This window comes from Marmota flaviventris, chromosome 1 (genome assembly GCF_047511675.1).
Source record: "Marmota flaviventris isolate mMarFla1 chromosome 1, mMarFla1.hap1, whole genome shotgun sequence".
Lineage (NCBI taxonomy): Eukaryota > Metazoa > Chordata > Mammalia > Rodentia > Sciuridae > Marmota > Marmota flaviventris.
The window spans coordinates 119,052,146-119,079,458 of NC_092498.1; the positions used below are offsets into that span (position 1 = coordinate 119,052,146).

At 38.7% G+C, this 27,313-nt stretch overlaps 1 protein-coding gene across 4 annotated transcripts in view; it reads right to left on the reverse strand.

Moving 5' to 3' along the window:
• Window positions 1-2,069: 2,069 nt before the first annotated feature.
• Eif4enif1 (eukaryotic translation initiation factor 4E nuclear import factor 1) overlaps window positions 2,070-27,313 on the reverse strand; it is a 49,387-nt gene continuing 24,143 nt past the window's right edge. For 3 of the 4 annotated variants that reach the window (XM_027953416.2, XM_027953417.2, XM_071615514.1), the window contains exons 7-19: window positions 27,013-27,188; window positions 20,315-20,450; window positions 19,935-20,114; window positions 18,952-19,184; window positions 15,607-15,678; window positions 14,975-15,158; window positions 13,704-13,783; window positions 13,219-13,361; window positions 9,375-9,459; window positions 7,514-7,646; window positions 4,781-5,125; window positions 3,503-3,667; window positions 2,070-2,845 (exon numbers count right to left, since the gene is read on the reverse strand). In XM_027953416.2, coding sequence (XP_027809217.1) covers window positions 2,604-2,845; window positions 3,503-3,667; window positions 4,781-5,125; window positions 7,514-7,646; window positions 9,375-9,459; window positions 13,219-13,361; window positions 13,704-13,783; window positions 14,975-15,158; window positions 15,607-15,678; window positions 18,952-19,184; window positions 19,935-20,114; window positions 20,315-20,450; window positions 27,013-27,188 — 2,174 coding nt within the window. In that variant the 3' untranslated portion in view covers window positions 2,070-2,603. The remainder of the gene's footprint in view (window positions 2,846-3,502; window positions 3,668-4,780; window positions 5,126-7,513; window positions 7,647-9,374; window positions 9,460-13,218; window positions 13,362-13,703; window positions 13,784-14,974; window positions 15,159-15,606; window positions 15,679-18,951; window positions 19,185-19,934; window positions 20,115-20,314; window positions 20,451-27,012; window positions 27,189-27,313) is intronic. The other variant, XM_027953418.2, reaches the window with a different exon arrangement.

The following is a 27,313-nucleotide window of genomic DNA, read 5'->3' on the forward strand; positions in this document are numbered from 1 at the left end:
AGCTTAACTGTGTTGCCAGCTGGACCACTAAACGCCTCCTTACGCAAAGCTCAGCCTTTTCTGTTTGAACCCCATGTTAGTCCTGGCCTCAACCACATAACCTGGGTGAAGGAATGAAGGCAGGATGAACATTGCAAGTGGGCAAACTATGTGATCAGAGTTTTATGCATACACTTCATCATGGAGGTGGGATTAGGTGGGAACATAGGTCCAGAGGAGAAATTTAAACTTGGTGATTTAGTGTCTAGAAATCAAGATTTCAGCATGGACTATAGGGATGATAAGAGGAGATAGTTCCTGAGAAAATCAGGAACATGTTTGTAGGAAGACGATATTTTGATTTTGTCTTCAGAGGAGATATGCTAGATTTTAAGAGGTTGTACAGTCTGAGGATATGGGATTACCTGTATACTCAGCTTTTGTCCAGTGCTTATTTCCCCCTTTCTAGAGCTTGAGACTTAGCCCCTGTCTAGGACATAAATCCCTGATGGCCTCAGTTGCTAGTCACTTTTCAGAATATAGACCTTCATGTCACTGGTGTAGTCATGATAGAGCTTGTGATCCAGAGCCTACCCCAATGCTGTAGGGAAACATTGGCTTTCTAAACTGGGATTTCCAGCAAGGTTTGTTCTGTAGCCACAGCATATTGGATTTTGGGGAATCCTTGTGCCAAAATTCACTTTATAAGCATTTAGCACACCCAAGGTTCTGGGGAGGGGTTATCAAAATCCAGTTCAAGATGAGAGGATGTGCTTTGACTAGGCTTTGATATTATTTGGTACCTTTTCCTTCTTTTGATTTGTGACTCCACAGTCCTTGGGGGAAGAGCTTACAGTACTTTTCCCCTCTCTTCTTTGGGCTTATGCTTGGCAGCTCTAGAAGTATTTGCATTAGGGAACTTTCTGAGGAGAAACATACATTCCTGCAGCCAAAGGTTTTCTCATGAGCTTCAAGACTGGTGGTTTGGCTTTCATAGCAAGGTTTGAATTTCCTATTCTATTACATATTACATGTTTTTCCTTGACCTACCTTAGTATAATTAAATGAATTCATTGTTCTGTGCCCTTAGTTGAATTTAACAGAATGCCTAACTTAACCAGATGAAATGGAAGAAAACTTTATTTCATGGTTTAAGTTGGGTCACATGCTTATTTTTGCATCAGTTCTTTATAAAGGGAATAGAATTAACTTACAGGGGAAAACTCTGGTTCTTAAATTTATCTGTATTTCTAATTGTGTTTGTGAAATATATCTATCTTTCACAACAAAGAAAGGGGCAGTGGATCTGGCTTCCCTCTTAATAAAGCCTGGTTTGCCAGACACATCTATTCTGAAAACCTAGCTGCAATCTCCATTTATTTCCACTTTTCTTTTTTGTGATACTGGGGATTAAAACCATAGCCTTGCTCATGCTAGTCAAGTGCTCTACCTACTGAGTTGCACCTTCAGCTTTTAAAACAAACAAAAAACCATTTTGAGTCAGTTGAGTTATAAAAGGCTGGACTGGAATTTGTGATCTCTTTGCCTCAGCCTCCTGAGTAGTTCAGATTATTTATAGGTGTACACGACCACCCTGGCTATTACTTTATTTTTGTTGTTGTTGTTGGTACTGGGGATGGAACCCAGGGCCTCACATGTGCTAGGTAAGCAGTCAACCACTTACATCCCCAACTTCTGAGAAAAGTTCTGTATGGAGAAATATTAGACTTCAATGGATTGTATGGGAGAGGAGATGAATAAACAGGATAGCCTAGTTAATGTTTGGGAGAAACCACCATATACATGATTTCCCCCGATAAACAAATTAGGTGAATTTAATTTTGAAAATTGCCAAATATTGACATCCTGTTATTAGCCTCAAGGCCATTATCATCACAGGTCAGCTCAGTCTCAGCTGACCCAGTGGGATCTAGGCTCAGGAAAAAACATTAAGCTTCTTTCCTCTAAATTGAGATAGAGTTCAATTCCATGAGTTTTAAAGAAAAATTAGGTCCTTCAAGGAATCTACTGAGTCTCTTGGTTCAACTGTTACAATCAAGGAATTCAGGGAGAAAATAAACACAAAGTCATTCACTTCATTCACACACATAGTATATGCAACTTTAATCAACCAAAAGAAAAAAAAATGTCCCAAATATACAAGTGAAAAAAAAAAAAAATCCAAATGTTGACACAGGCTTAACTAATACCAGCTACTTTTATGTACAGCTGTATAAGTTCAAAAAAGCTATTCTATATGTATGTACAAAAGTTGTTTATACACAGGTCTGTACATAAGGGCCTATACATTTATTTCCTCAGAACCCTTAGGTGCCACCTCTTGGTGAAGACACCAACACTTCATTCACATATCTTACAAAAAAAGAAAGACTGTTTCCAGGATTGACGACACTGTGCATCCTGTATTCAGACTATGTAGACTCCACTCGATTGGTTAAGATCCTTCTGTCATAATGCATACCACACCAGGTGCGTGGGTTCCCTCAACAGCTTCACCGAGAGTGCTCCAAAGTAAAAGCCCATAAACCAACCGAGATGAGGAAGCAGAGTCCTGAGCAGGGCGCCACCAAAGGTCCAGGTATAGGTAAGCCTGCCTGTCCTGCTCACTGTCGGTATTCCAGTTCATCTACACTGATGACTTTGGCGGGCATGGAGGGCAGGGGCTGCTGTAGCACATCTGAGCCAAACCATTTGGCAAGACCCACAGGAGAGCTGCTCCTTTGGCTGGGGCGATGCTCCAGCTGAGAGTGCATTTGGGGCAGGCCTGACCGGCTGGGCACATTTTGAGGGGTTGTCTGAACACTGACTGCTGCTGCCTGGGAACCAGAGCCTGGAGGATGCAGAACTATGGAGATAAGAAGGGGGGAAAGTAGTTCTTTGTTAGGCTCTGTTTCATTCAAACTCTATCCATACAATTCCAAACAAAAGTATACCAGAGGATTCTAGTTTCTTTAGAAAACTACTTTTCAAGATGGCAACAATATTAGAAGTTGGTACCTTGGAAAGAAAGCTAAGCTATACTGAAGCCATCGATACTGAAAAACCACCCTGGATGACAAGACCACTTCCAAGGCAAGCAGCTGCATCACAGAAAGATTAGCTGGTGAGAGAGCATCTACCCTGGGCAGGTCCCATGCTGAATTGTTATTGGCCTTCTAAGAAAGAGGTCATGAACAAAGAAAACCTGGGCAGGAGCAATAATCCCAAAACCCATAGAAATTGGTTTACTTCATCTTCCTGAGTTATACTTTACTACAGTTATTGATGGACCTTTATTTTATTTATTTGTTTATATGTGGTGCTCAGAATCAAACCCAGTGCCTCACACATGCAAGGCAAGCGCTCTACCACTGAGCCACAACCCTAGCCCCTCCTTACTGCAGTCTTGCTAGGTCAAGTTAAGGAATGGTGTCAGTGTTAATTCATCTCCTTCACTGGAAACTAGTTCTAAAAGCTTCAAGCCTGCCCATTCCAACCTCACCTGGCCCACTACTGAACCTACCTGAGCGCTGTAGCTGCTGTTGCATCATTGCCAGATGCAGAGGTGTCCCAGGACGAGGGTTTAGGAGCGGGTGACTAGCAGCTGGTAAAGGGTAAAAGGGCTGACCTAGGATTGGGCCAGATATTCCCTGTAAATGAGTCAGATCTATCCCTGGAGGAAGCACACCTGTTGGGCAGAAAGAGGAAACTTCAGAAAAGTAGTCTTAATGTACCTGGAAATTTTTAAGTTTGTATAGTTTTGCTGATTTGGAAGCTTTTTTCTTTTTTAAATATAAAGAATTAAAAACACTTAAGCTATCAGCATTCTTTGTCATTATCTTTAAAGACAAGTTTTGGGGGCTGTGGTTGTGGCTCAGTGGTACAGTGCCTGCCTAGCACGTTTGGCATGTGTGAGGCACTGGGTTTGATCCTCAGCACATTAAAATAAACAAAGGTATTGTGTCCATCTCTTAAAAAAAAAAAAAATTTAAGAAGGCTGGGTGTGGCAATGCACCCTAATCCCAGTGACTTGGGAGGCTGAGGCAGGAGGATCACAGGTTTGAAGCCAGACTCAACAACTTAGCAAGGCTCTAAGCAACTTAGTGAGACTGTCTCAAAATAATAGTAATAGGGCTGGGGTTATGGCTCAGTGGTAGAGTGCTTGCTTTGCAAGTATGAGGCACTGTGTTCAATCCTCAGCACCACATAAATAAATAAATAAAATAAAGGTATTAAAATAATAATAGTTGGACTGGGGTTGTGGCTCAGCAGTAGAGCAACTGCCTAGCATATGCGCGACCCTGGGTTCGATCCTCAGCACCACATAAAAAAAAAAAAAAAAGGTACTGTGTCGAACTACAACTAAAAAATAAATATTTAAAAAAATAAATAAAATAATAATAGTTAAAAAAAAAAAGAAGGGCTGGGGATGTGACTTAGTTGTTAAGTACACCTGGATTCAATTATTTGTACCTAAAAAAAAAAAAGTTAAAAAAAAATTACTTTTTTAATATTTATTTTTTAGTTTAGGTGAACACAATATCTTATTTTTATGTGGTACTAAGGATTGAACCTAGTCCTCAAGCATGTTAGGCTAGCACTCTACCACTGAGCCACAACCCCAGCCCCAAGAAAATGCTTTTAAAGGACAAAAAGATGGATTGGATTGTTCCCATTGTCCACCATTTACATGCTAGACTCTAGTAACATCTTTAAAGGGATGAAAATCTTCCATAGTTCAATTAGTACTAGCAAATGTCATGCCAGGTCTACAGATAACCAAGCCAGGTTAGAAACTCACCAGCTTGCAACAAACTTGGAAGATGCTGTGGATGTACCCCCTGGGCCAGCATCCTCTGAACCAATCCTGGGTGAAGTTGATGAGCAGGCCGAACAATGGGGACATGGGGAACAAGGGGAACTTGGTGGACAGGGCGGAGAAAAGGTGTTCCTGGAACTGGGGATGCCAAGGTGGGTGTTTTTCTTCCAGTTGCTTTAGGTCGGTAATCTTGTTCTTTGGTGTATCGGTTTGTCTGGGACAGTGGGGTAGAACATGAAGACGGCTGTAATGTTGACAGTTTAGGATTTGTCATAGGAGAAGAGTCTCGATCAGCATTTGGAATGGAGTTGGACGACAGCAAGTTCTCTGTAAGGATCCAGAAGAGAATATTTTGGTATTGGCAAACCTTTACTCTGGCCAAATACTTTGGTTTCCCAAAGGTCCAGTAAATCTCAATTCTTAATTGATACCTTGACAAATTTAGAAGACTGCATGATAAGGGCTGGGACTGTAGCTCAGTGGCAGAGCACTTGCCTAGCATGCGTGAGGCACTGGGTTCAATCCTCAACACCACATAAAAATAAATAAAATAAAGGCATTCTGTCCATCTACAGCTACAGGAAAAAAAAAAAAAAAAAAGACTACATGATAGGGACCATCATTTGCCTTATAAATAGGCCAAGAAGATGAACTGTGAGTCAACGTTACAGGAATAGTTAGGGATAGAACTAGGATTAGACCCCAAGTTTTTCAACTTCTTGCTGGAACAAAGCTTTGTTGTTGCTATCATGTTTTTGTTTTGTTGGTGCTGGTGTTCAAATCCAGGATCTTGGGTATTTTAGGCAAGCTCTCTACCACTAAGCTATGTCCCCCAACCTACAAAGAAGTTTTGATAAATTCCCTAAACCAAAGTCTCAAAAGTTATATAAATGTCTCTAAGTCCATGTCTTGCGTGGCATGGTGGTATATGCCTATAATTCATATACTTGGGAGGCAGAAGCAGGATTGCAAATTCAAGGCCAGCTTCAGCAACTTGGCAAGACCATTTTTTTTTTCTTAAAGATGGATACAATATATTTATTTATTTTTAGGTGGTGCTGAGGATCGAACCCAGTACCTCGTGCATGCTAGATGAGCACTCTACCGCTGAGCCACTACCCCAGCCCCCCAAGACCATATCTTCAAATAAAAATGATTAGGGATATAGCTTAGTGGTACAGTACACCTTGGTTTAATTCCCAGTATTGGGGACAAGGAGGTATGGGGGAAATAGGCTGGGGCAGGGAGCCCACATCTATATTCTCATATTCTTCCCAATCCAAGGACAACTACTGGCAAATGCTTGATATATCAGGCCTGGTGGTTCATGTAGTTTCATCATTGTCAAATGCTTGTGATTAACATGTTTTTTATACCCTGAGGAGACAATCAAGTACAATATCATGAAAATCCACAGCAGAAAATTAGAGCAACAATCACAGCCTGCTCAAAGAATCTAAATTAACCTAATAGGACCAACAGGATTTCCATTATATTCACCCCCCCACCAAGCCTTCTCAAACGAGCAAAAAGCTCTCACACCAATACTTAACACTTAACTCATTTGAATCTGTGTCATTATGTCTACCACCATGTCCTTCATGATCACTACTGTGCAACTCATAAGCCTCTTGCACATTTTTTTAAAGAGAGAGATATGTATATTTTTTAATATTTATTTTTCAGTTTTCACCGGACACAACATCTTTGTATGGTGCTGAGGATCGAACCCGGGCCGCACGCATGCCAGGCGAGCGCACTACCGCTTCAGCCACATCCCCAGCCCTCTTGCACATTTTCTATACACTTTTGAAAGGCTCTTACATCTATATGCTTCACTCATTTCACAGATTGTATTAGACACTTCAGTATCCAAACTTTCAGAAGCAGAACAAGAATAATCTTGAAGACTAAAGTCATTCTTTTTGTTTGGTACTTGTTACAAGGGATTGGAACCCAAAGGCACTCAACCACTGAGCCACACCTGTAGTGCCCTTTCTTTTCTTTTTTTTTTTTTGAGGGGGTGGGGAACCATGGATTGAATTCAGGGGCACTTACTTGACCACTCAGCCACATCCTCAGCGTTTTTTGTATTCTGAGACAGGGTCTCCCTAAGTTACTTAGGGCTCACTAAGTTACTGAGGTTGGCCTGGAACCTGTAATCCTTCTGCCTCAGCCTCCGGAGTTGCTGGGATTACAGGTGTGCACCACCACACCTAAGCCCAGGCCTTTGAGACAGGGTATTGCTAGATTGCTGGGGCAATTAGGGCCTTGCTAAGTTGCTGGGGCTGGCCCTGAACGTAAAATTCTCCTGCCTCAGTCGCCTGAGACACTGGGATTATGTGAATATGCCATGGCGCCCAGCTTAGTTATTTATTTTTAAGCTTATTGTTTGTTTATGTATTTATTTATTTATGGTGTAGCTGGGGATTGAACCAAAGGCCTTGTGCATGTGAGGCAAGCACTCTACCAACTGAGCTATATCCCCCAGCCCTAGTTATTCTTTTAAATCAGCATTTACACCCCTTATGTTGGTCAGAATATGAACAAGCAAGTGACTGTGAGCTGGTCCGACCCTTCTCATAGACACAGAACTATGGTCCAGGGGATGGGCCCAGGGCCTTGCAGAGAAACAGGTCAGGTTGTTCAGCAATAAGGCCCATGTTCTGAGACATTCTTTGTTGAATAGTATAGTTAACAACTCTGTAGTACTACCTTCAGTGGCCTTCTGAGTATCTTCTTTACTGTCAATAGGAACGGCTTTTCCCGATGCTAGCTCCTCCTTGCTTTTCTCTTTGCTCTCGTACATCTTCCGGATTACTGAGGTAGGGGTGAAGGAAGGAGAAAGCTGCAGAGAAAAGCAATTGGCATCAGCACGCTCTAAGTTCCCTTCTCTAATATTAAGGCAGGCTTAAGTGGTCAAGATAATCAACAAAAAAGAGACACGATATTGCCCACATGGTGGCAGAGACCAACTCTAATGTTCATCATAGCTACTGAAGGAAAAGACACCTAAAGGGGCAAATAGGTGGTGTCCCAAGATCTTTATACCACTTGCTCACAATTTTTTATGATGGGGACCTGCCTCTGTTTCACACATTTTCCCAGCCCAAGATTAGGCTGGGAAGAGGAAAAGCATGGGCAGAAGTATAACCTAGAGTAATAGCTTACTCTTGCATCTGGGAAAGGACATTTCAATGACAATGTCAGAATCTAAATAACTCCATGTTCTTAATGTTTCTCTTTTTCACCTGGCTACCATTACAATTATTCAAATAGTTTCCTCAGCCAGTAGGAATTATCACTTGGGGTCATTCATCACTTGGGGTCAATAAAACAGTGAACTTGTCACTATTTTACTATGTCTTTTTTTTTCTTAATTAAAAAAATTTTTTTGTTGTAGATGGGCAGCATGCCTTTATTTTATTTGCTTATTTTTTATGAGATGCTAAGGATCCAACCCAGTGCCTCACACATGCTAGGCAAGCGCTCTGCCACTGAGCTCCAGCCCTAGCCCTACATATTTCTTTTCTTCTTGAACAACCCCAAAATCCTTGATGTAAGGAGACAGCGCGTAACTTATGAATAGAAAAGCTTCTTCTAGATCTTGCTTTCAAGGTGTTTGGTGCAAAGACCCACGTGGAAAGTTGAGATTGTGGCTTCATGTTAGAGCACTTGCCTGGCACATGTGAGGCACTGGGTTTGATCGTCAGTACCACAAACACACACACACACACACACAAACAAAACAAAACAAAACAAAAAAAGATATAAAAAATGTAAAAGACCCATGTGGAACCCTGAAGGGTCTCTATCAGCTTTGACTAGATGATAAAAAGTCTGTGGAGAATGAAACATTTTTTTAAAAAAAGAATACCACCAGTCAGTTGTAAAACTTATATTGGTCCCTACAAACAAACTGTTCTGTCCCAGCCTTAGTTCCTATACCTGAGACCCGAACAGTTTTCAAACTCCCAGCATATAAAATGTACTCACCATGATGTGACTTGTTACCCCTATCCACCAGTCTGCCTCACTTCTCACCTTTTCCTTCTGCCTCCCTGTATGAGATGTCCGTCTGCATATACTATGTCATCTGTGTGTTTTGGCTCATGCTCATCTATCTGCGGGAATATACTTTCCCCAATATAGGGGCTTCACTGGAAATCTGAGTTCGACTGTGATCGACCAGGGAAAGATCTAATAAAAAGGCAAGTATGAGGGGCCAGGGTTGTAGCTCAGTGATAGAGTGCTCGCCTAGCACATGTGAGGCACTGGGTTCAATCCTCAGCACCACATAAAAATAAAATAAAGGTATTGTGTTTACACACACACCCACACCCACCCCTTAAAAAAAAAAAAAGTATGAGGGGAACCCTTATTGGGTCCTTTCTCACCTTCTAGGAGCTTTTGTCTCAAATAAATCCTACTGTTCTACCACACACACAAGCAGGTATAAAAGACTATTAGATCAGTATTCTTCTGGAAAGGCATTCAAGGACACTTTGGGGTACACACAACATAGGCACAAACAGAGGAAGTCTTAAAAAGTCATTCACAGTCAACAGTCACTGACCATGCTTGTGATGGAAGCAGCAGGGGCTGGGGAAGAGGAATTCCCTTGGTGCACAGGTGCTGGTGACTTGGTCACTCGCTGTTGCCTGTGAACAAATCAATTTTCAGTATAAGCTCCTAGCCACTCAAACTTAAAAAAAAAAAAATACATTATTTAGTTGTAGATGTATACAAACCTTTATTTTATTATTATTTTTTTTAATGTGGTGCTGAGGACCGAACCCAGTGCCTCACACTTATTAAGCAAGTGCTATACCACTGAGTCACAATCCCAGCCCTGAGCCACTCAAACTCCCCAAACCATTTAACACTCAAGACCAGCCCAGGAATTTAGCATCACTTTCCTTAACTCAAGTTAATCTCCTAAGCATTCAATTTGTATCTAAATTATGGAAAAACACATGCCAAATTCTAAGGAAAGACAAAAACTTAATGAAACATGGCCTAGGCCTTGCAAGAACTGTCTAGTGGAAAAGTCAATAACCTAGGGAAATGAGGCATAGTTGTAAAACAGAATGACAGAAAACTTGGAAGACTCTGCTTCTTGGGGAAAAACTGGCTTATTAAACCAGGCATCATGGCACACACCTGTAATCCAAGTGACCTGGGAGGCTGGGACAGGAGGATTGCAAGTTCGAAGCCAACCTCAGCAACTTAAGATCTTGAGACATTGTCTCAAAAAAAAAAAAAAAAAAAAAAAAGGACTAGAGACATAGTTCAGTAGGTTCAATCCCCAGTATAAAAACCAACCAAACAAAAAACAAAAAAATCTACTTCATATTAAATGAGGTATGACCCAGGAGAATCTAAAGATAGAGAATAGTAGTTCAGGTTGCTAGAATAGGTATGGGGATTTGGGAAGTCCTTGGGATTAATCTTGGTGTAAAACAGGAACAGTGGGGCATGTTGCATGTAACTGGGTCCTGAGATATCTGGAACTCTTCAATTGATTTGAACCATTGTCTCAGAGCATAAGTTATATGTCAGGTGCTGTGCCAGTGTTGCTCCCTAACTTCTAGAACACACCCAGCCCATAGAGTGAAAGCCTCCCTAGCCACCATACTGGTAATAAACTATATACTGGCTTGGATAACCCTACCTTACCTGGTACTAACTGGAAAGAAGCCAGGGGTTTAGGATCCTCCTGCCACAATGTAGGCAGACACAGAGCAGTGGTATTCTAAGTGACTAAGGGGGATCTTTAAATCTGGGGTTTCTATACAATTTATCAGTTATTTATTCTGATAAACAGATTTGAGCACCAGACCTTGTTCTAAGTGCTAGAGATACAGCATGAACACAACAAAGAGTCTAATCTCATGGAGGTCACGTTCTTGTACTGCAAAGTAGAAAGAGCAGGGAAACAGACAAAAACAAAACAACCCCCTCCCTCAAATAAGTTTCAGTATCTATAAAATGCAGTTTTTACTCTCATCTAAATCACAGGGGTGATTCAAAGACCAAATAAAATTTTGTATGTTAAAAGTGCTTTGAAAGTCTCAAATCATGTTAGTGATTGCTAAGGAACCACATTATGCTAACGACAGAAAGCAGGTCAACCAATGTTCAGCAGACAGATCCTCGGCTCTGTGTTTAGGCTGAAAAGCACTATAGATTGGATGTATTTATGCCAGGGTATTTTCCTGGTTGTAATGTCTTCTGATAAAGACAGATAAAACTAGTTGAAGCAAGACACTGAGGCACTGATAAGGTAACTAAGAATCACATCAAAGCCAGGTATGGTGCATGTCTGTAATTCTAGTGGCTTGGGAGAGTGAGGCAGGAGGATCGTAAGTTAAAAGCCAGCCTCAGTAATTTAGTGAGGCCCTAAGCAACTTAATGAGACTATCTAAAAATAAAAAATAAAAAGGGCTGGGGATGTGCTGCTCACTGGTTAAGTATCCCTGGGTTCAATCCCTAGTACCAATAAATAAATAAAATCACATCAAAACAAATTTTAGGGCTGGGGATGTGGCTCAAGCGGCAGCGCGCTCGCCTGGCATGCGTGGGTTGCTGGGTTCGATCCTCAGGACCACATTAAAGAAAATAAAGATGTTGTGTCCTCCAAAAACCAAAAAATAAATATTAAAAAATTCTCTCTCTTTAAAAACAAAAACAAAACAAAAAAACAACAAATTTTATATATGTGTGTATATGTGTGTGTGTGTGTATGTATTTATTTTTTTTTGGTACCAGGGATTGAACTCAGGGGCACTTAATCACTGAGCCACATCCCCAGCCCTTTTTTGTATTTTATTTAACGACAGGGTCTCACTGAGTGGCTGAGGTTGGCTTTGAACTCACAATCCTCCTTTCTTTTCTTTCTTTCTTTCTTTTTTTTTTTAAAGAGAGAGAGAGAGAATTTTTTAATGTTTATTTTTTAGTTTTCGGCAGACACAACATCTTTGTTTGTATGTGGTGCTGAGGATCGAACCGGGGCCGCACGCATGCCAGGCGAGCACGCTACCACACTTGAGCCACATCCCCAGCCCCCACAATCCTCCTTTCTTAGCCTCCCGAGTTACTGGGATTACAGGCATGTGCCACCACACCCAGCAACAAATACTTAAATATCATATGGGCAGGACTAAACTGTGATGTTCAAAGATACACATTTTTGTGATAAAATTCAATATATTAAGGTAGTGATTACCCCTCCCCACCCCCCACCACTCTGATCCCAGAGGTATTTTACCACTGAACTACAGCCCAACCCTTTTTATTGAGACAGGACCTTGCTAACAGGCTGGCCTTAAATTTGCAATCCTCTTTCAGGCTACTGAGTCACTGGGTTTACAGGTATGTGCCACTATACACAGCAAAGTAGTGATTACCTTTAGAGGATAAACAGTTGTCACTTCTGAGGGAGAAAAGATGTATAATTAGCATAGGGCACATGGAAGGTTTCTGGGATAATTAATAAGGGGGTTTAATTTATCATAAGCTGCACATTTGTTTTATGCAATTTTCTGTATCTCTTGGATTTTGCAAAAAAGAATATTGCTACTCCATTCCCATTCCTCCCAAACTTATGGTTCATTTCATTTACCACTTGTTGCAACTACAAAAAGAATGGGCTAGGGAAATAGCTCAGTTGGTAGCGTGCTTGACTTGCATGCACAAGGCCTTGGGTTCAATCCTCAGCACCACACACACACACACACACACAAAAAAAAAAAAAAAAAAAAAGATAGTGAAGTCAATAATTACTTATTAACAGCTCTGGTCAACAAACCCATCAACTCTAACCAATAAACTCTTGATGTAACAATCCGGTATTGATACAGTGTGATAACACAACATTGCATCTGTGGTGAAGTAGGGTAGAATTTTGCTTTTTATCATCTCAAAAGTATGACTTCAAATAAGGAGCTATAGAGCTGGGGATATAGTTCAGTTGGTAGAGTGCTTGCTTCGCATGCACAAGGCCCTGGGTTCAATCCCCAGCACCACAAAAACAAAACAAATAAGAAGCTATGCTATTCACACCTATAAAAATGAATCCTTTAACTGGCAGAAACATCCTTGAGATTTTAAATGTATTTACTCTTAACAAAATTGTAAGGTAAATCAGGCAGGCAGTTATCTCTTCTATATAACTAATTAGCAAAATGAAACCATAAAAACTAATTTATAAAAGCCATGCAGGATAAAAACCAGATATCCCTTCAGCAGAATGCAATCATATTCCCTATATCTGCAGCGGGATGGAATTCCTTCTATTTGTTTATAACATATCAGCATGTGCAACAGAACTGTACTGTGAATAACTAACTTACTAATATCAGGAAAACTATATTCACAAATTATTACCCAAATCCTCACAGGTTGGATTAGTAATTTACCTGTTTCTGAATCCATCTCTGGTTCTGTCCACCTGTGGTTTGCCAAAACCAGGCTGATAGAAATTTGCTGCTTGCACTGCAAGGTCATGTGGTAGGGCCAGCCCCTCCAAAGCTGCCTGTTGCAATTCGAGTTGGCTCATCTGCTGAACAGAAATGGCAGGGGAGGGTCAGCAAAATAAAAAAAAAAAAAGATAGTCAATGTACTTTCTACAGGGGTCTCTTTCCTCTTAAAAAGGTACTTTTAAGTAGCAGATGAGAAAACGTGACTAAATTATGCTGCCAAACATAAGTATTAGTTTAATTACTCAGTAATTTTCTAGCCTTCACAGAACTTGAAATACATAGCATCACTATGAAACATACAATAAAGTTCCATTGCTGCCAAATCACTTCAGAAAATTGTAGCAATTCAATTCTCCACCCCATAATTAATAGGGTCGAAAAAGAAAGCAACGGATTGGGTTTGAGAAATAGCCCAGTCTGACCTGGGCTGTGACAGGGCTCATGGGCTTGCGCATGCCTTGGAATGGATCTCCAAGTAGCTGCTGTGGTCCTGGTGTGAAACCTGATGAGAAAGTTATAGAATCAATGAGTGTCAAGCAAATGTTCACACATCATGGCTGTATTATCCCTAATGCATGCTGCTCCTTGCTGAGTAGCATCATTTTTGAGAAGTACTGACTTTTCTAGGCTGACAGCCTCTTACTCTATCCTACCACAGTAGGCTATGTAAAACTCAAACCAGAGCTCTTCATTGCCCAAACTGCTGGTATATCCATCTTTCTCATTAATCAGTCACTGTTGTTCCTTTCAGAGCCAATATCTCAAAGGCAGAAAACTCAGCCAGCATAACCAGCAATTTGGCAATGCTCACTAGGCCAAATGGTACCAAAGTAGCATCCAGTGCTCTTAGGGTCACAAGCTTTCCATAGAGTTCTATCTTCCTGACCGTAGATAAATGTTTACAAAACCTGTCTGTCAAGGTATGATTGGCCAGCAGCCAACACTGTTTCCAGAATTACAGGAACACTAGCATACTTTGCTAGAACTGCTTTCTGGAAGTGCTTCTTTATTCTGAATTAGCCACAAGACTTCACAGTTGAATTAAATCAATCAACTTCAATAATTTGGTAGAGAGCCACTATTCTGACTTCTTTATTAAGGACAAATCTAAAGTCAAAATTACTTTTTTGGATTGAGATACCTAATAATTTTGAGAAGAAAAAAACAATAACAAAAACAACAACAACAACAAAAAAAAAACCCAGAACTATAGTCATCTAGAAAGGCAGTTGGATAACAAACTGTCTTCTACTTTTTTAACCTCACACCTTCCTCCAAAAATTGTAATATATTTACGTGTGTGTGTATATTTGGTACTGAGGATTAAACTTGGGGCACTCAACCACTGAGCAACATCCCTACTCCTATTGTGTATTTTATTTAGAGACAGGGTCTCACTGAGTTGCCTAGCGCCTTTTTGCTGAGGCTGACTTTGAACTCTCAATCCTCCTGTCACAGCCTCCCGAGCTGCTGGGATTACAGGCATGCACCACCGTGTCTGGCTACGCAATTTTTGAAAACTCATTAAGAATGTCCACGAATGGGCTGTAGTTGTAGCTCAGTGGTAGAGAGCTTGCCTAGCATTTATGAGGCACTGAGTTCCATCCTCAGCACCACACAAAGATAAATAAATAAAATAAAGATATTGTATCTATCTACAACAATTAAAAAAGAAAAAAGGGAGACTACTTACCAATTGGTGATGGTATTCTTGGGCGAAGGTAGTCTGCTGAGGCTGCTCGAGTTTGGAACACTTGTGACATGGGAGGAGAGGGTGCTCTTTGGCCCAATAAAGATGCAGAAGGCTCTAAGCTCCCCATAAGGCCACTCAGAAGATTGGAAGAAGCAGGTCTCTGAACTGGTTGACCCAGAAGTTCCTAAGACAAGAGAAGCAAACACCAAAAACAAATCCCTGTTAACAAACCTAGTTCTTTCTTCTAGTGAAAAGCTGTGGATTACAGATTAATTTCTGGAAGCTAGATGATGAATCTCCTTCATGTTCCATGGAATGTCTTGGCATGTGTACATGCAATACATTCCTCTGAATGCTCAGCTAGCAACATTTAAGTTACAACTACAGGTTAGGTACTCTTCTCCACAGAAATTACAAACTTGCAAACCAGAAAACAAGGGCTTATTTTTTTCTTTTAAAGTCTCCCTCCTCTCCTTAACCCATTTTGAGTTCAGCAGCAACACAGAACTACCAAACTATATTACATTCTTGATTGCCAGACAACATCTCTAAGGCCCAAAGATGGGTGACCACTACACAAAATGAGTACTATTGTTCAGACTCTGAGGCCTCAGTATAAGATTGTAACATACCTGCAGGATGTTCTTAGGAACAGGCTGGCCTGGAATTTCAGCAGGGGACATCAAATGGCTTTCAAGGTTTCGCTAAAAATGTCAAAGAAACACTGGTTTTAACTTTTTTTTTTTTTTTTTTGTGGTACTGAGGACCAAATTCAGTTTCATGTAAGCTAGGCAAGTGCTCAACTGAGCTACATTCCCATTCCTGCCTTTTTTTAAGTTGTAGACGGCTACAATTATCTTTTGCTTATTTATTAACTTTTTTATAAGGTGCTGAGGATCAAACCCAGTGCCGCACACATGCTAGGCGAGTACTCTACCACTGAGTTACAACCTCAGCCCTAATTTATTTATTTTTTGGCAACAGAGTCTTGCTAAGTTGCCCAGGCTGGTTCATACTTGTGATCCTCCTGCCTCAGTCCTCTGAGTAGCTGGAATTACAGGTGTGCTGGCTTAAGTGTCTTAACACAGTAGAGATTGGGGACCATAAGAAAATATTAGACACTCCCAAGGGAGGTGACACAACAGGAGAAAGACGTTTAACTCACAAAAAATTCAGACCAACTTATTCTCTCTCATCATACATGCCCCAAAGATCTAGGAATGCAAAGACTATTTATATGCACATACAGAATCCACTCTGAGATCCTTTTGATGCTAATTCTGGTCCATTTCACCATTTCCAATCAAAAGAGGGGAAAATAAAATGGAGGCATTGAAGATTGCCATCATTTACCTCTTAGTAAGGAGCATAAGAAATTTTGATAATTCATATTTAAATTTGAGGCAATCCTTGCTACCCATTAGCTTTAATAAGATTTATTGACCACAGATGGTATTTAAATTATAGTAAATAACATGCAAATTTGGTTGAAACTATTATATTTCAAGATTTTATATTTCAGGAAGTTGCAACATTAATGTTTTTGTGGTGCTGGGGATTAAACCCAGAGCCTCATGCAGCTAGGTGAGCACTATACCACTGAGCCATGTCCCCAGCCTTGAATTTTATTACTTCTAAATAAGCTGTTTAAAATGGGTCACACGTACAGGGCAAGTCAAATCCTCCACTTCAGTACATCCCAGTGTCCATTCAACCTGAAGTACTTTCTCTGAATACTTTTCTTTCCACTAGCTGGATCTGTCAAAACCTACAGTATTGTCCTGGGTACAACAAATAGCCTAAAGTTACCCAAGTGTTTTATTGTTGGTTTTGGAACTGGGACTAAAAGCACATGATTATAATAAGTAATATTCTCAACAGTTATTTAATTACATCTAGCTAAAACAAAGAGGCAACCTTATACTGCATGGCTTACTATATTTATAGAATAGAGCCTACAATTCTATTTAAAATAGAGTTTAGATTGAATCAACATATCTTACTTTGGGGATGAACAATATGACTGAACCTTCAACCTGGTTGAAGGCAGATGAAAAATAGTACACATAACAAATAGAAGTTGTAAGAAGTTTCATTTTAGAAGCAGACAGGACCTTACAACATGTGTGAATCAAGCAATAAAGATAACAGCTGAGGGCTGGGGTTGTAGCTCAGTGGCAGAGTGCTTACTTAGCATGTGTGAGGCACTGGGTTTGATTCTCAGCTGCTAAATAAATAAATAAATAAAAATATCCAGGGGCTGAGGTTGTGGCTCAGCTTGCCTTGTACATGTGAGGCACAGGGTTCGATACTAAGCACCACATAAAAATAAACAAAATAAAGATATTGTATACATCTACAACAATATATATATATGTGTGTGTGTGTGTATATATATATATACACATATATATAGGCATGTGTATATACGTACGTGTGTGTGTGTATAATGAAAGATAACACCTGGCATGCTTATTTCATGACTTTCCTTGCTTTTTTTCTGAGGTTAGGCTGAATTTGTATTACCTTCTGCCTAGCCACTTGAATTATATCATCCATCCCTTTGACAAGTATTTTAGGTTGATTCCTCCAGTTGAAACCAGATACACTTTAGAGCACTGAAACTCCAACATTAAACCAAGTGCCCTCACAGCTCAGGGTCAGCTGTGTCAGTATTCTGGAATCATAGTATTAAAACAAACTGCTGACTTCCTCTGCCTCCATTTCCTTAGTCACACTAAAAGAAAAAAAGCTAATTGCAAGATCTGACCAACAGAACTGCAGTCAGCACCCAATCACTAAGACACAAATGTAGAGGATAGTTTTTAATCAGGTCCTTATATAAAAGCATTTGGATCTATGATTTATTTGTATGAAAACAACTGGAGCAGTTTGTGAAATTATTCCCCTGTAATTGGGTATAGTATGTATATAATATATATATATATATATAATATGGTATAGTCTGATATAAAGAAGTCTATTAAGGTCAAGAATAATGGCACCTGTTTGAGCAGGCTGAAGCCTCTATCACTGACTGTTGGTTAGATAAGGAAATCTAAAAATCAGTTGTCCTCCCTTGGTACAAGACTTAGTGAACAAACTAGGGTGCACTATGAAGGCAAGTCTGAAGAACTCTGTCTTCAAATTGCTGTTCATACCACTACTTGTAGTTCTCAGACAGGGTCAGGAGAGAAAGAGGCAAAATTCAATTTTGAAAAATTTGCTAACTTAGCAATTAGAATAAATCTATGTTTTTATTATTTGGTTCTACCTAGATTCTCCTTTGTATCACACCAAGAGATAGTGATATTAACACATAGACCATGGCAGAGAACCACTCTCAAAACATTTTTGTGACAAAGACCAGTGTATGGTATTTACCAAAATGCATCCACCTTGTAACTAACCTAATGCCTAAAAGTTAAAAAGAAATCTGGAATCATATCCTTTGCCATATTAGTAAATTAACAGAATGTAAAACTGTCTTAAAAAAATCCATCTTAATACTTTAATAATTTGTATGATTGCCAACTCCTTATCCAGAAAGCAGGTAATCCTAGGTATCTGAGAATAATTACTGTAAAAAAATTATATTACAAAAATATGGCAAGTTATGTGAACTTAAGTAGCCAAATAACCAGAAAACCATCTCTGGAGTTTATGCAAAAAGATAGTTTTTATACAAATATATTTTAGCTGTGGCTTTAATACAGTTATGTAGGCATTGTATAAGAATTGATCTTTCACTCTTTTTACTATCACCCACAATACATACATACAAGCCACAATTCTGCTTTTGTAGTAACAAATAACATATTGATAATTAATGCACAAAAGCATCAAGGACCAAACAACTACTAAAGAATTTCCAACTTACTCGGAATACCTTTTTTAAATTCCATTTATTGTTATGGGAAATAAAACAAAGATGGAAAAGGAGAAAAAGCTTGGTGAGATTTGCTCCAAATACTTACACTGACTTTGGGCTGAGAAGGCAAAGTCCCACTTGCCTTCATAGTGCTCACTAGTTTGTTGAACGCAGTCATATCTCCGTCTTTCTTGAGTTGTCGATTGCTGGTTACAGCATTCAGGGTTTCCTCTAAGTGTTCTGCCATGAAGGGAGTTGAATTCTTTACTTGTTGGTCCACCTTCAAACCCTTGAGCCCTGCTTCTACCTCTTCCACTGAAAGCACAACTCCTGAATGTGCTGAAAGTTAAGAAATAAGAAAGTCCAGGTTAAACCAAGAAGGGATATTTGGGAGAAATTCTCTTTAGCTATCATGATGGTTAAAGTGAAGATAATTTATTTCATAACTGAAGTGAAGCTGTCAGAAAAGGCTGACACTGAAAATAGACAAACTGAAAACACTTAAAACTCATAGTTGTTTAGTAGGAGGAAATAGTTATAACCGTGTATTCAGTAAAAGATGGCATATAAACTTAACCTAAAATGTTTAGATGCTATAAACTGGGGGACCATAACCATGAGGTACTAAGTTTTAAAACGTGACACAATACTGCTCTGTGTCCTGCAGAATAATATTAATCTTTTGGGGACTTGTTACCAGGGATAGGAATCCAGATAGCCTAACATCAGCAAAATTGCTACCTGCACTGTAGTTATTACAGTACCAAATTGTTATGCCAAGGGCTTTTAGCATAAGTATGAACATGGCAAATTGAGGCAGAGTTGTGAGGAACTGCCTTGGGAGGATTAAAAATATTTACTGAGGTGTTACAACTGGGTCCTATGTAAGAACAACTTGGATAAAAAGTTCTTATAGGGCCAAGAACCACTATCAGATTCTCAAAAATGATAAAATAAATCCTTTTGAACATCATTAAGAAAAAAAATCACCATATATTCGACTTGATGAAATACCAGTATGTTAAAACCAATTGCCTTAAGACAATCCAAACTTTTTCAGATATCTAAAGCAGATTCTCAAACACTTACAGCTTTCTTTAAGTTTTTCTTTATTTGCAGAAAGGCTGGAAAGAAGAGGTTTTAAATCCACTTTGGCTTTCTGTAGCATTTCTAAAATATCCACTTTATTTTCAGTATGGTCTTCCAATGGTATAGGAGCAAAATAATTCCCCGAGTTCTGTCCAGGAGAGAGGATGGCTTGCTCCAGACCTGATATTGCAAACAAACGTATACATAACTGGTTCTAGTAGGATGGAAACATCAAGAATAGTATTAAAGGGACACAAATTAAAGGCTTTTCATGCAGAGACCTTCTAACCCTAAAGAACCCCTAACTAATGAAGACAGAATGAACCATGTCAGAGAAAGCTAAAGTTTATATATAAAGCCAGAATTTGAAGCTATTTTACCAGCAAGTCTCTCCAGCTCTTCATGTGGTGTTGACCCAAGGCTGCTGGATCGACTTCCTGATCGGCTGGGGTTAGAGAACCACCTACTGAACCGACTGGCAGAGACTGACCCTTCTCCCAAAACATCTTCTATCATCTGAAGAAAAAGACAAAAGATGCTAATAGTTTCTAGACAAAAAAAAAAAAAAGACAAGAAAGTTCAAATTTTAAGAAAGGATCACTTTCTTTGAATTTCCTTTGATGCTTCCTACCCCTTAAACTTAGGATTTTGAATCTTCAATTTTCTTCCCCTTTCTTGGTCATTTTTGAGTAACTCAAATTTGGGGATAACCAACTATGCACTTTCTAAGCATATATAATGAAGTCTCTAGGCCACACACAGTGTTATGATTTTCTATCCTTTACCTTATTAGAAAATCTAAGTCCTATCAAATGTTCTCAGAGGACTTAGTTGAAAAATAAAAATCAGTACCAGAATGAAGTATTCCACTGCCAGGATAATAAGTAACCTTTAACTAAACACCAAGTCTCCATGGAGAATTGAAAATCCTTGGTTCAATCTTGGTGGTCTTTAAGTTTTAAGGAATACCATAAAATTCAATCCTAACAAATTCAGGAATGAAGGTGTAAAAGCAGAGCTTAAAGATGGTATTTTAACTGATATCTAATTTCTGTTTGAGCTTAATGGGAAATTTATAGGTTATTTGTTTTCTTTCAAATCAATCTCTATAGACTTGGTTTAATAGGGACAATTAAGTGATACACTATGATCAGAAATTTTTTTTCCACCATATTTCATAAGTCATTTCTAGCACCATTTTTTTTTTGGTAGTTGTAGATAAACAGAATGCTTCTATTTATTTTTATGTGGTGCTAAGGATCCAACCCAGGGCCTCACACATTCTAGGCAAGCGCTCTGCCACTGAACTACCTCAGACCCTCTATCACCAATCTTTGAAAAGCTAGATTTAAGCTATTTTTAAAATTCGAATTTTTAATTCTACCCTATTATAAATTCAGTTAAATATCCAAATTGGTCTTTATTTATTATTGGGTACTGGGGATTGAACTCAGGAACACACCACCACTGAGCCACATCCCCAGCCCTATTTTGTATTTTATTTAGATACAGGGTCTCTTATTGAGTTGCTTAGCACTTCACCATTGCTGAGGCTGGCTTTGAACCGGAGATCCTTCTGCCTCAGCCTCCTGAACTGCTGGGATTATAGGAGTGCACCACCATGCGCAGCCCAAACTGGTTTTTATGCATGACAGAATTGATTGATTTTATTTTATTTGAAGCCTAAAACCCACTATTTTCCAACCAATATTCAGTAGGGGATGGTTAGATTTAAGTTTTTGTTCTTATCTAGAAGAATGTTTTCATAATCTATATCCAAACTAAATCATAAAATTCTTCTCTTGAAGGGATTTTAATTGAAGACCCTAATTTGATTGTTTCTGGAACTTCTATTTCAGAGAAATTATTCAAACAGTTTCAATCACATTCCACTTGTAGACTCTCATGCCTTACATATGACTTTTGAGTGCACTAATTTTGCATTAATTAAAGTGTAGGATAAACATTATGACATTTCACAGTGGAAAAATTAAGGATTGTAATCAAAATAACAGAACTGTAAAAGTAGTAATTAAAAGCTATGATTATGGTTTTTTGTGTTGAAGAAATTTTGAAATTTTACAAATAGCAAAAAATGGTAGCTTTGCATTTTCTTTATTTCCTCTGATTATGTCACACGGGAAAAAAGCCACAAGGTATACCAAAAGAACACGAAAAAGCAAAGGACAAGAAGTATCTGGACATTTTCTAAAGATTGAAGAAATAGAGAAAGTCATTTCTATATTTTGATCAGTCACTAACTTTGCTTCAGTGGATAAGCAAATTTTAAAGCATAGTTCAAGAGCACAAACTTTCTTTTAGAAAAATTTTGCAGAAACACTAAGAAACTAAAGCAATTTAAACCAAGAGTTTAATCTATTTAGTAATTTTCATAATAGAGCAAGCTGGGACACTCTAATGACAGAAACTCTCCTCTATATGTTGGCAAATGAAATGGAGTAATGGAAACAGCTCCAACTCTTAGGTCAGGGCATCCTCTGCTATGTCCTTATCAGTCACCAGTGGATCAAGGAGTCTGAGAACTCTGTATTCTGGTTGTTTCACTTGTTAGTAAATTCTCTGTACCATTTTCTTTTTTTTGGGTACTGGGGATTGAATCCATGGGCACTTAACTACTGAGCCACATCCCTAGCTCTTTTTTGCATTTTATTGTAGAGACAGGCTCTTGCTAAGTTGCTTAGAGCCTTGCTAAGTTGCTGAGGCTGGCTTTGAACTTGTGATCCTCCTTCCTCAACCTCCCCAGCTGCTGGGATTATAGGCATGCGCCACCATGCCCAGCTTCAATAGCATTTTTACATGACTGTTGTGACTATTAGTTTGGTCCTTCAAACAAAGGTCATTTAGACAAGTCATATCCCTGAATTCATATTCTGATAAGCAAATACATCATGAAATATTTTTGTTCTTTGATAATCACTCAGTTTTACTGACTGATGTTTGGTTTCCTTTTCTGCTTTCCACTTTAAGGAAATTACATTTTTGTGTTTTACTCTAGTTTATTGATTTCTTCACATTTTGTTTTGAGCATCTTTTGATTACATCAATGAGATCTTTCTATGTCATCTTTTTCTTTACTCAACATATTTAAGCCCTGTTAGGTGTCAGACAGTATTAGTTAAGAGTTGCATCTATTTTATTTTTTTTGTACAAATGAACCCAGGGGTGTTTATCCACTTAGCCACATCCCCAGCCCTTTTTATTTATTTTGAGACAGTATTGTTAAATTGCTTAGGGCCTCAATAAATTATGAGGCTGGCCTCAGACTTGTGATCCTCCCATCTTAGCTTTACAAGTCACTTGGGATTACAGGTGTGCACTACCAGGAAGTATTGCATCTATTTAAACCTTTCAGTTACATATTTAACAAATTATTTGCATATGTGATCCACATTTTCAGTTTGTGTAGATTTCTGTGGCTGCCAACTTGTCAATTTCTAAGGTACTGCAATGCCAGTGAACATAGCATACAAATATATACACATGTAAATATATGTGTGTGTATATTCTGATTTCTCACCTGTTTCCTCTGCTAAAAAGTTCTATAAGGACAGGATCTTCGTGTTCTCATGTAACCTCAGTTCCTTGAACAGTATCCAGGTACTACAGTTGCTTGATAAATACTTCTGAACTAATGCATTATTTAAGATTTTTCTTGTGGCTTATTATACAGTCATGGTATAAAAACTGTATTCTCAGTTCTGTCATTGTTTTCTGTTTCTATTTATTAACATCCAATATCTGAGGAGCTTACTGTGTGTTGCTTACCGTTTTAAGCACTTTATACATTTGCCAATTGACATTCAAATCCTTTACACTCTTTCATACTTTTCCCAATTAGTCATTTTCTCAGCATTGTATACTAGGGTTCAGCTGATTATGTGGCACAATCAGAGCATCTGTTTTTATTAATCCCAGTTTGGCTTTAAAGTAAATCTTTTATAAAATATATACCCGAAACCATTAAGTCCCAAGTATTCAATTCTGCAAATACTTCAAAAACACTGACACAGTTCATTAAAATAGGTTGGAAATCATAATGTACAAATTATATATATAACATAATACTATTGTATTACCATTACTTATGTTACATATTATATAATATGTACCATATTTAAGGTTTTACATGTGTTCCATATCTGGGACGATGGGACAAAGTGGGTTAATGAGTATTGACTCCATGAAAAATTTGAAGACAGATACTCTGGCCTAGTACCAATTTGCTCACCATTAGCCAAGGTTTTGTCTGGGGATGAGAACAAAAAGTTAAGATGATGCCAAATCCCTATTCCTCCCTCTTATGTTTCAGAGAGAGTATAGTTGTGGTGAGTTAAGAGCAGAAATTCTTAAATAAAACTGTTTAAGTTAGGGTTCAGTTTCCAGCACTTATAGCTGGGTTACCTTGTGCAAATTATTTAAACTTTTACTTCCTCACCTGTAAAATGGAAACAACTAACTAATTTACAAGAGATCTATGAAGATTAAATGACTTACTATATGTAAAGCCTTAAGCAATCAGCACTGCATGCATGTTACCTGTTGTTATTAAAAGTTTAAGTTTAGCATTTTAAGTCAAAGAGTGAATTCTTCCTCTGCCTAGGCACACACATGAATTTTGCAGGTGCTCACATTTGGAGTCAAGTACAGGTCTCTAAAATTTGATCTGCTGTGAAAACATTTGATAATATGATTTCCATCTGTCTTCTAAGAGAATGCAAAAAAAAAAAAAAAGTCACTAAACAGTTGATGTAAAAAAAAAAAACCAAAACCACGGTACCCTCAGAAGTTAAAGAATTAAAGAGGACCACTCCATTTTACATCAAATAAATTAAGCTCGGGGCTGGGGTTGTGGCTCAGTGGTATAGCGCTTGCCTCATATGTGTGAGGTACTGGGTTCAATTCTCAGCACCACATATAAATAAATGAATAACATAAAAAAGATCCAACAACTAAAAAAAATTTTTTAAAAACAAACAAACAAATCTCACATCTGGATAAGATCTTTGTGTTTGGAGTGAACCAAAGGATTATTGGTTAGGAGACTTTATGATGTATCTGGGTAGAAAACTTACAATTAAAATTGCTGCTAGAACTTCAGGAACAAAACTGAGCAAACACTTGCCATGTTTGATTTGGATACACATTCCACATATTCCTGAACAATGCTACAGACAAATGTATTCTTGGCTCATACTGGTTTACATTAACATATGTTCAGAAAGTAAAAGTAAATGCTTAGAAACTCTTACAAGAATTTGATATTTGCTGAGACATGTACTTTAAAAAACATGCCAGGCAAGCACTCTACCACTGAGCTACAACCCCAGCCCTGTGACATACTTCATACTAACTAATTCCAGAAATAAAACCTGGCCCTTTACCACAGAGAATTTAGTAAGTATTGTCCTAGAACTCACCTGAGGCCCTGTATCTAATCAGTGCTGTGCAGTGCCAGCTCACTTATTCTGGGTGGCCATCTTTTGAGTGTAGGGGAACAAGAAAACGACAAAGAAGACAGGTCAATTTTGTCTGCTCTGTTGTGCCCAATTTTTTTCTGTGCATGCAGTCATCAAATAAGGAGCAGCAACAGTTAAAGAGTAGAATTATTTTAAGTTAAATTCTGTGAATGACCAGTTCTACAGGAATAGTCAACTCATGTATTTAGTGTTATAAATAGGACATGAAGAAAAAACAGAATTTTAAAAAATTTTTACTGTATCATGGTTCTACACACTCTTTTTAAAAGAGTCACAAAAAGCCATGCATGGTGGCACATGCCTGTAATCCAAGTGGCTTTCAAGGCTAAGGCAGGAGGATCGTGAGTTTAAGCCAGCCTCAGCAATTTAGTGAGGCCCTAAGCAACTTAACAAGACCTTGCTTCTAAATAAAATATAAGGGTTGGGGATGTGGCTCGGTGGTTGAGCACCAGGGTTTAATCCCTGGTACCAAAAACAACAACAAAAATCCCACAGAAAAAACCATTTCTGTGCACACAGTCTATAGTTATAACCCTTCTCCAAAACTTCAGTGGGGTTATAGTAATTCATAAATGTTGAAGGGATAAGAACAAGGGTAAGTAGCAAGCAAAGATTAGGGATGGCTTATAGTTTCTACTTTAGTAGTCCAGAAACACTATACTCAAAAGAGTTTAATGGCAATGCATACAGTATCCCAGGTTCTTTTTACTAAAGATTTTTAGCATTATCATATCACAAATGGTACCATCTAAGCAGATAGACTCCTCCAAGGAATGCAGGTTGGTGTACACAAATCACCAGTAATTTAAAAAAAGGCACTTCACAATAAGTCTTAAAGACAAATAATTAGAAATAAAAGAATTTGGCTTTATGTGGTGGGACATGCCTGAAATCCTAGCCACTCAGGAGACTCAGGTGCAAGAATTAAGAGTTCAAAGCTAGCCTCAGAAACTTAGTGAGACCCTAAGTAACTCAGTGAGACCCTGTTTGTAAATAAAATATAAAAAAGGGCTGAGGATGTGGCTCAGTGGTAAAAGTGCCCCTGGGTTCAATCCCTGGGAAAGAAAAAGAAAGAAGATAATTAGACATGGTGCCCGTATTCCCAGTTGCTTGGGAGGCTAAAACAGGAGGAAGATTACTTGAACCCTGTAGTTTAGGGCCAGCCTGGACAGCACAGTGAGACAGACCCTGGCTCAAAACAAAAACATCCCACCTTACCCCCAAAGTTAAAGGAAGCAATATTCTTAAACATTTGAAGTGTTTTTACTAAAATGCTAACAACCTAGAAAAAGTTAACTGGTACACAATCATCTTTTAATCATTTCCATTAAGCCTTTAAAAACAAAACAAAACAAAAAACCCTAATAAAAATTGAAATATTTGAGACTAAAAGCCAAAAACCTCAATAGCATCTAGCAAAACAACATTTTAACAGGAGAATCACCTGAGTTCAGGAGTTTGAGGCTTGCTTGGGCAGTGCAGCAAGACCTCATTTCAAAAACAAACAAACAAATAAACAAACAAATCTTAAATACCATTTGTTGCTCCATTCATATTTACAAGTGCACTGCTACACTCACCGAAGCCAAGCATGGCACCTTATCAAGGTTAAAGAATTCATTAAAGTCAAATTCTCCTGGGGACTGCTCAGGCAAGACGGCATCCCTTGGCACTTCCTGATCAGCAGTAGGCTCCTGGGTGAGGATAACTTCCACCTCATCCTCCTCGGTTACTCCTCCATTGCACTCAACTATGCCTGAAAGCAAAACCAGGACAAAACAGTCTGATGAAGAGAACCACTCCAGTCTTACTTTGTGGTCTTGGCCATCATCACACATATAGAAGAGCCACAAGTAGCTTTTGTTTTTGTTTTGGTGCTAA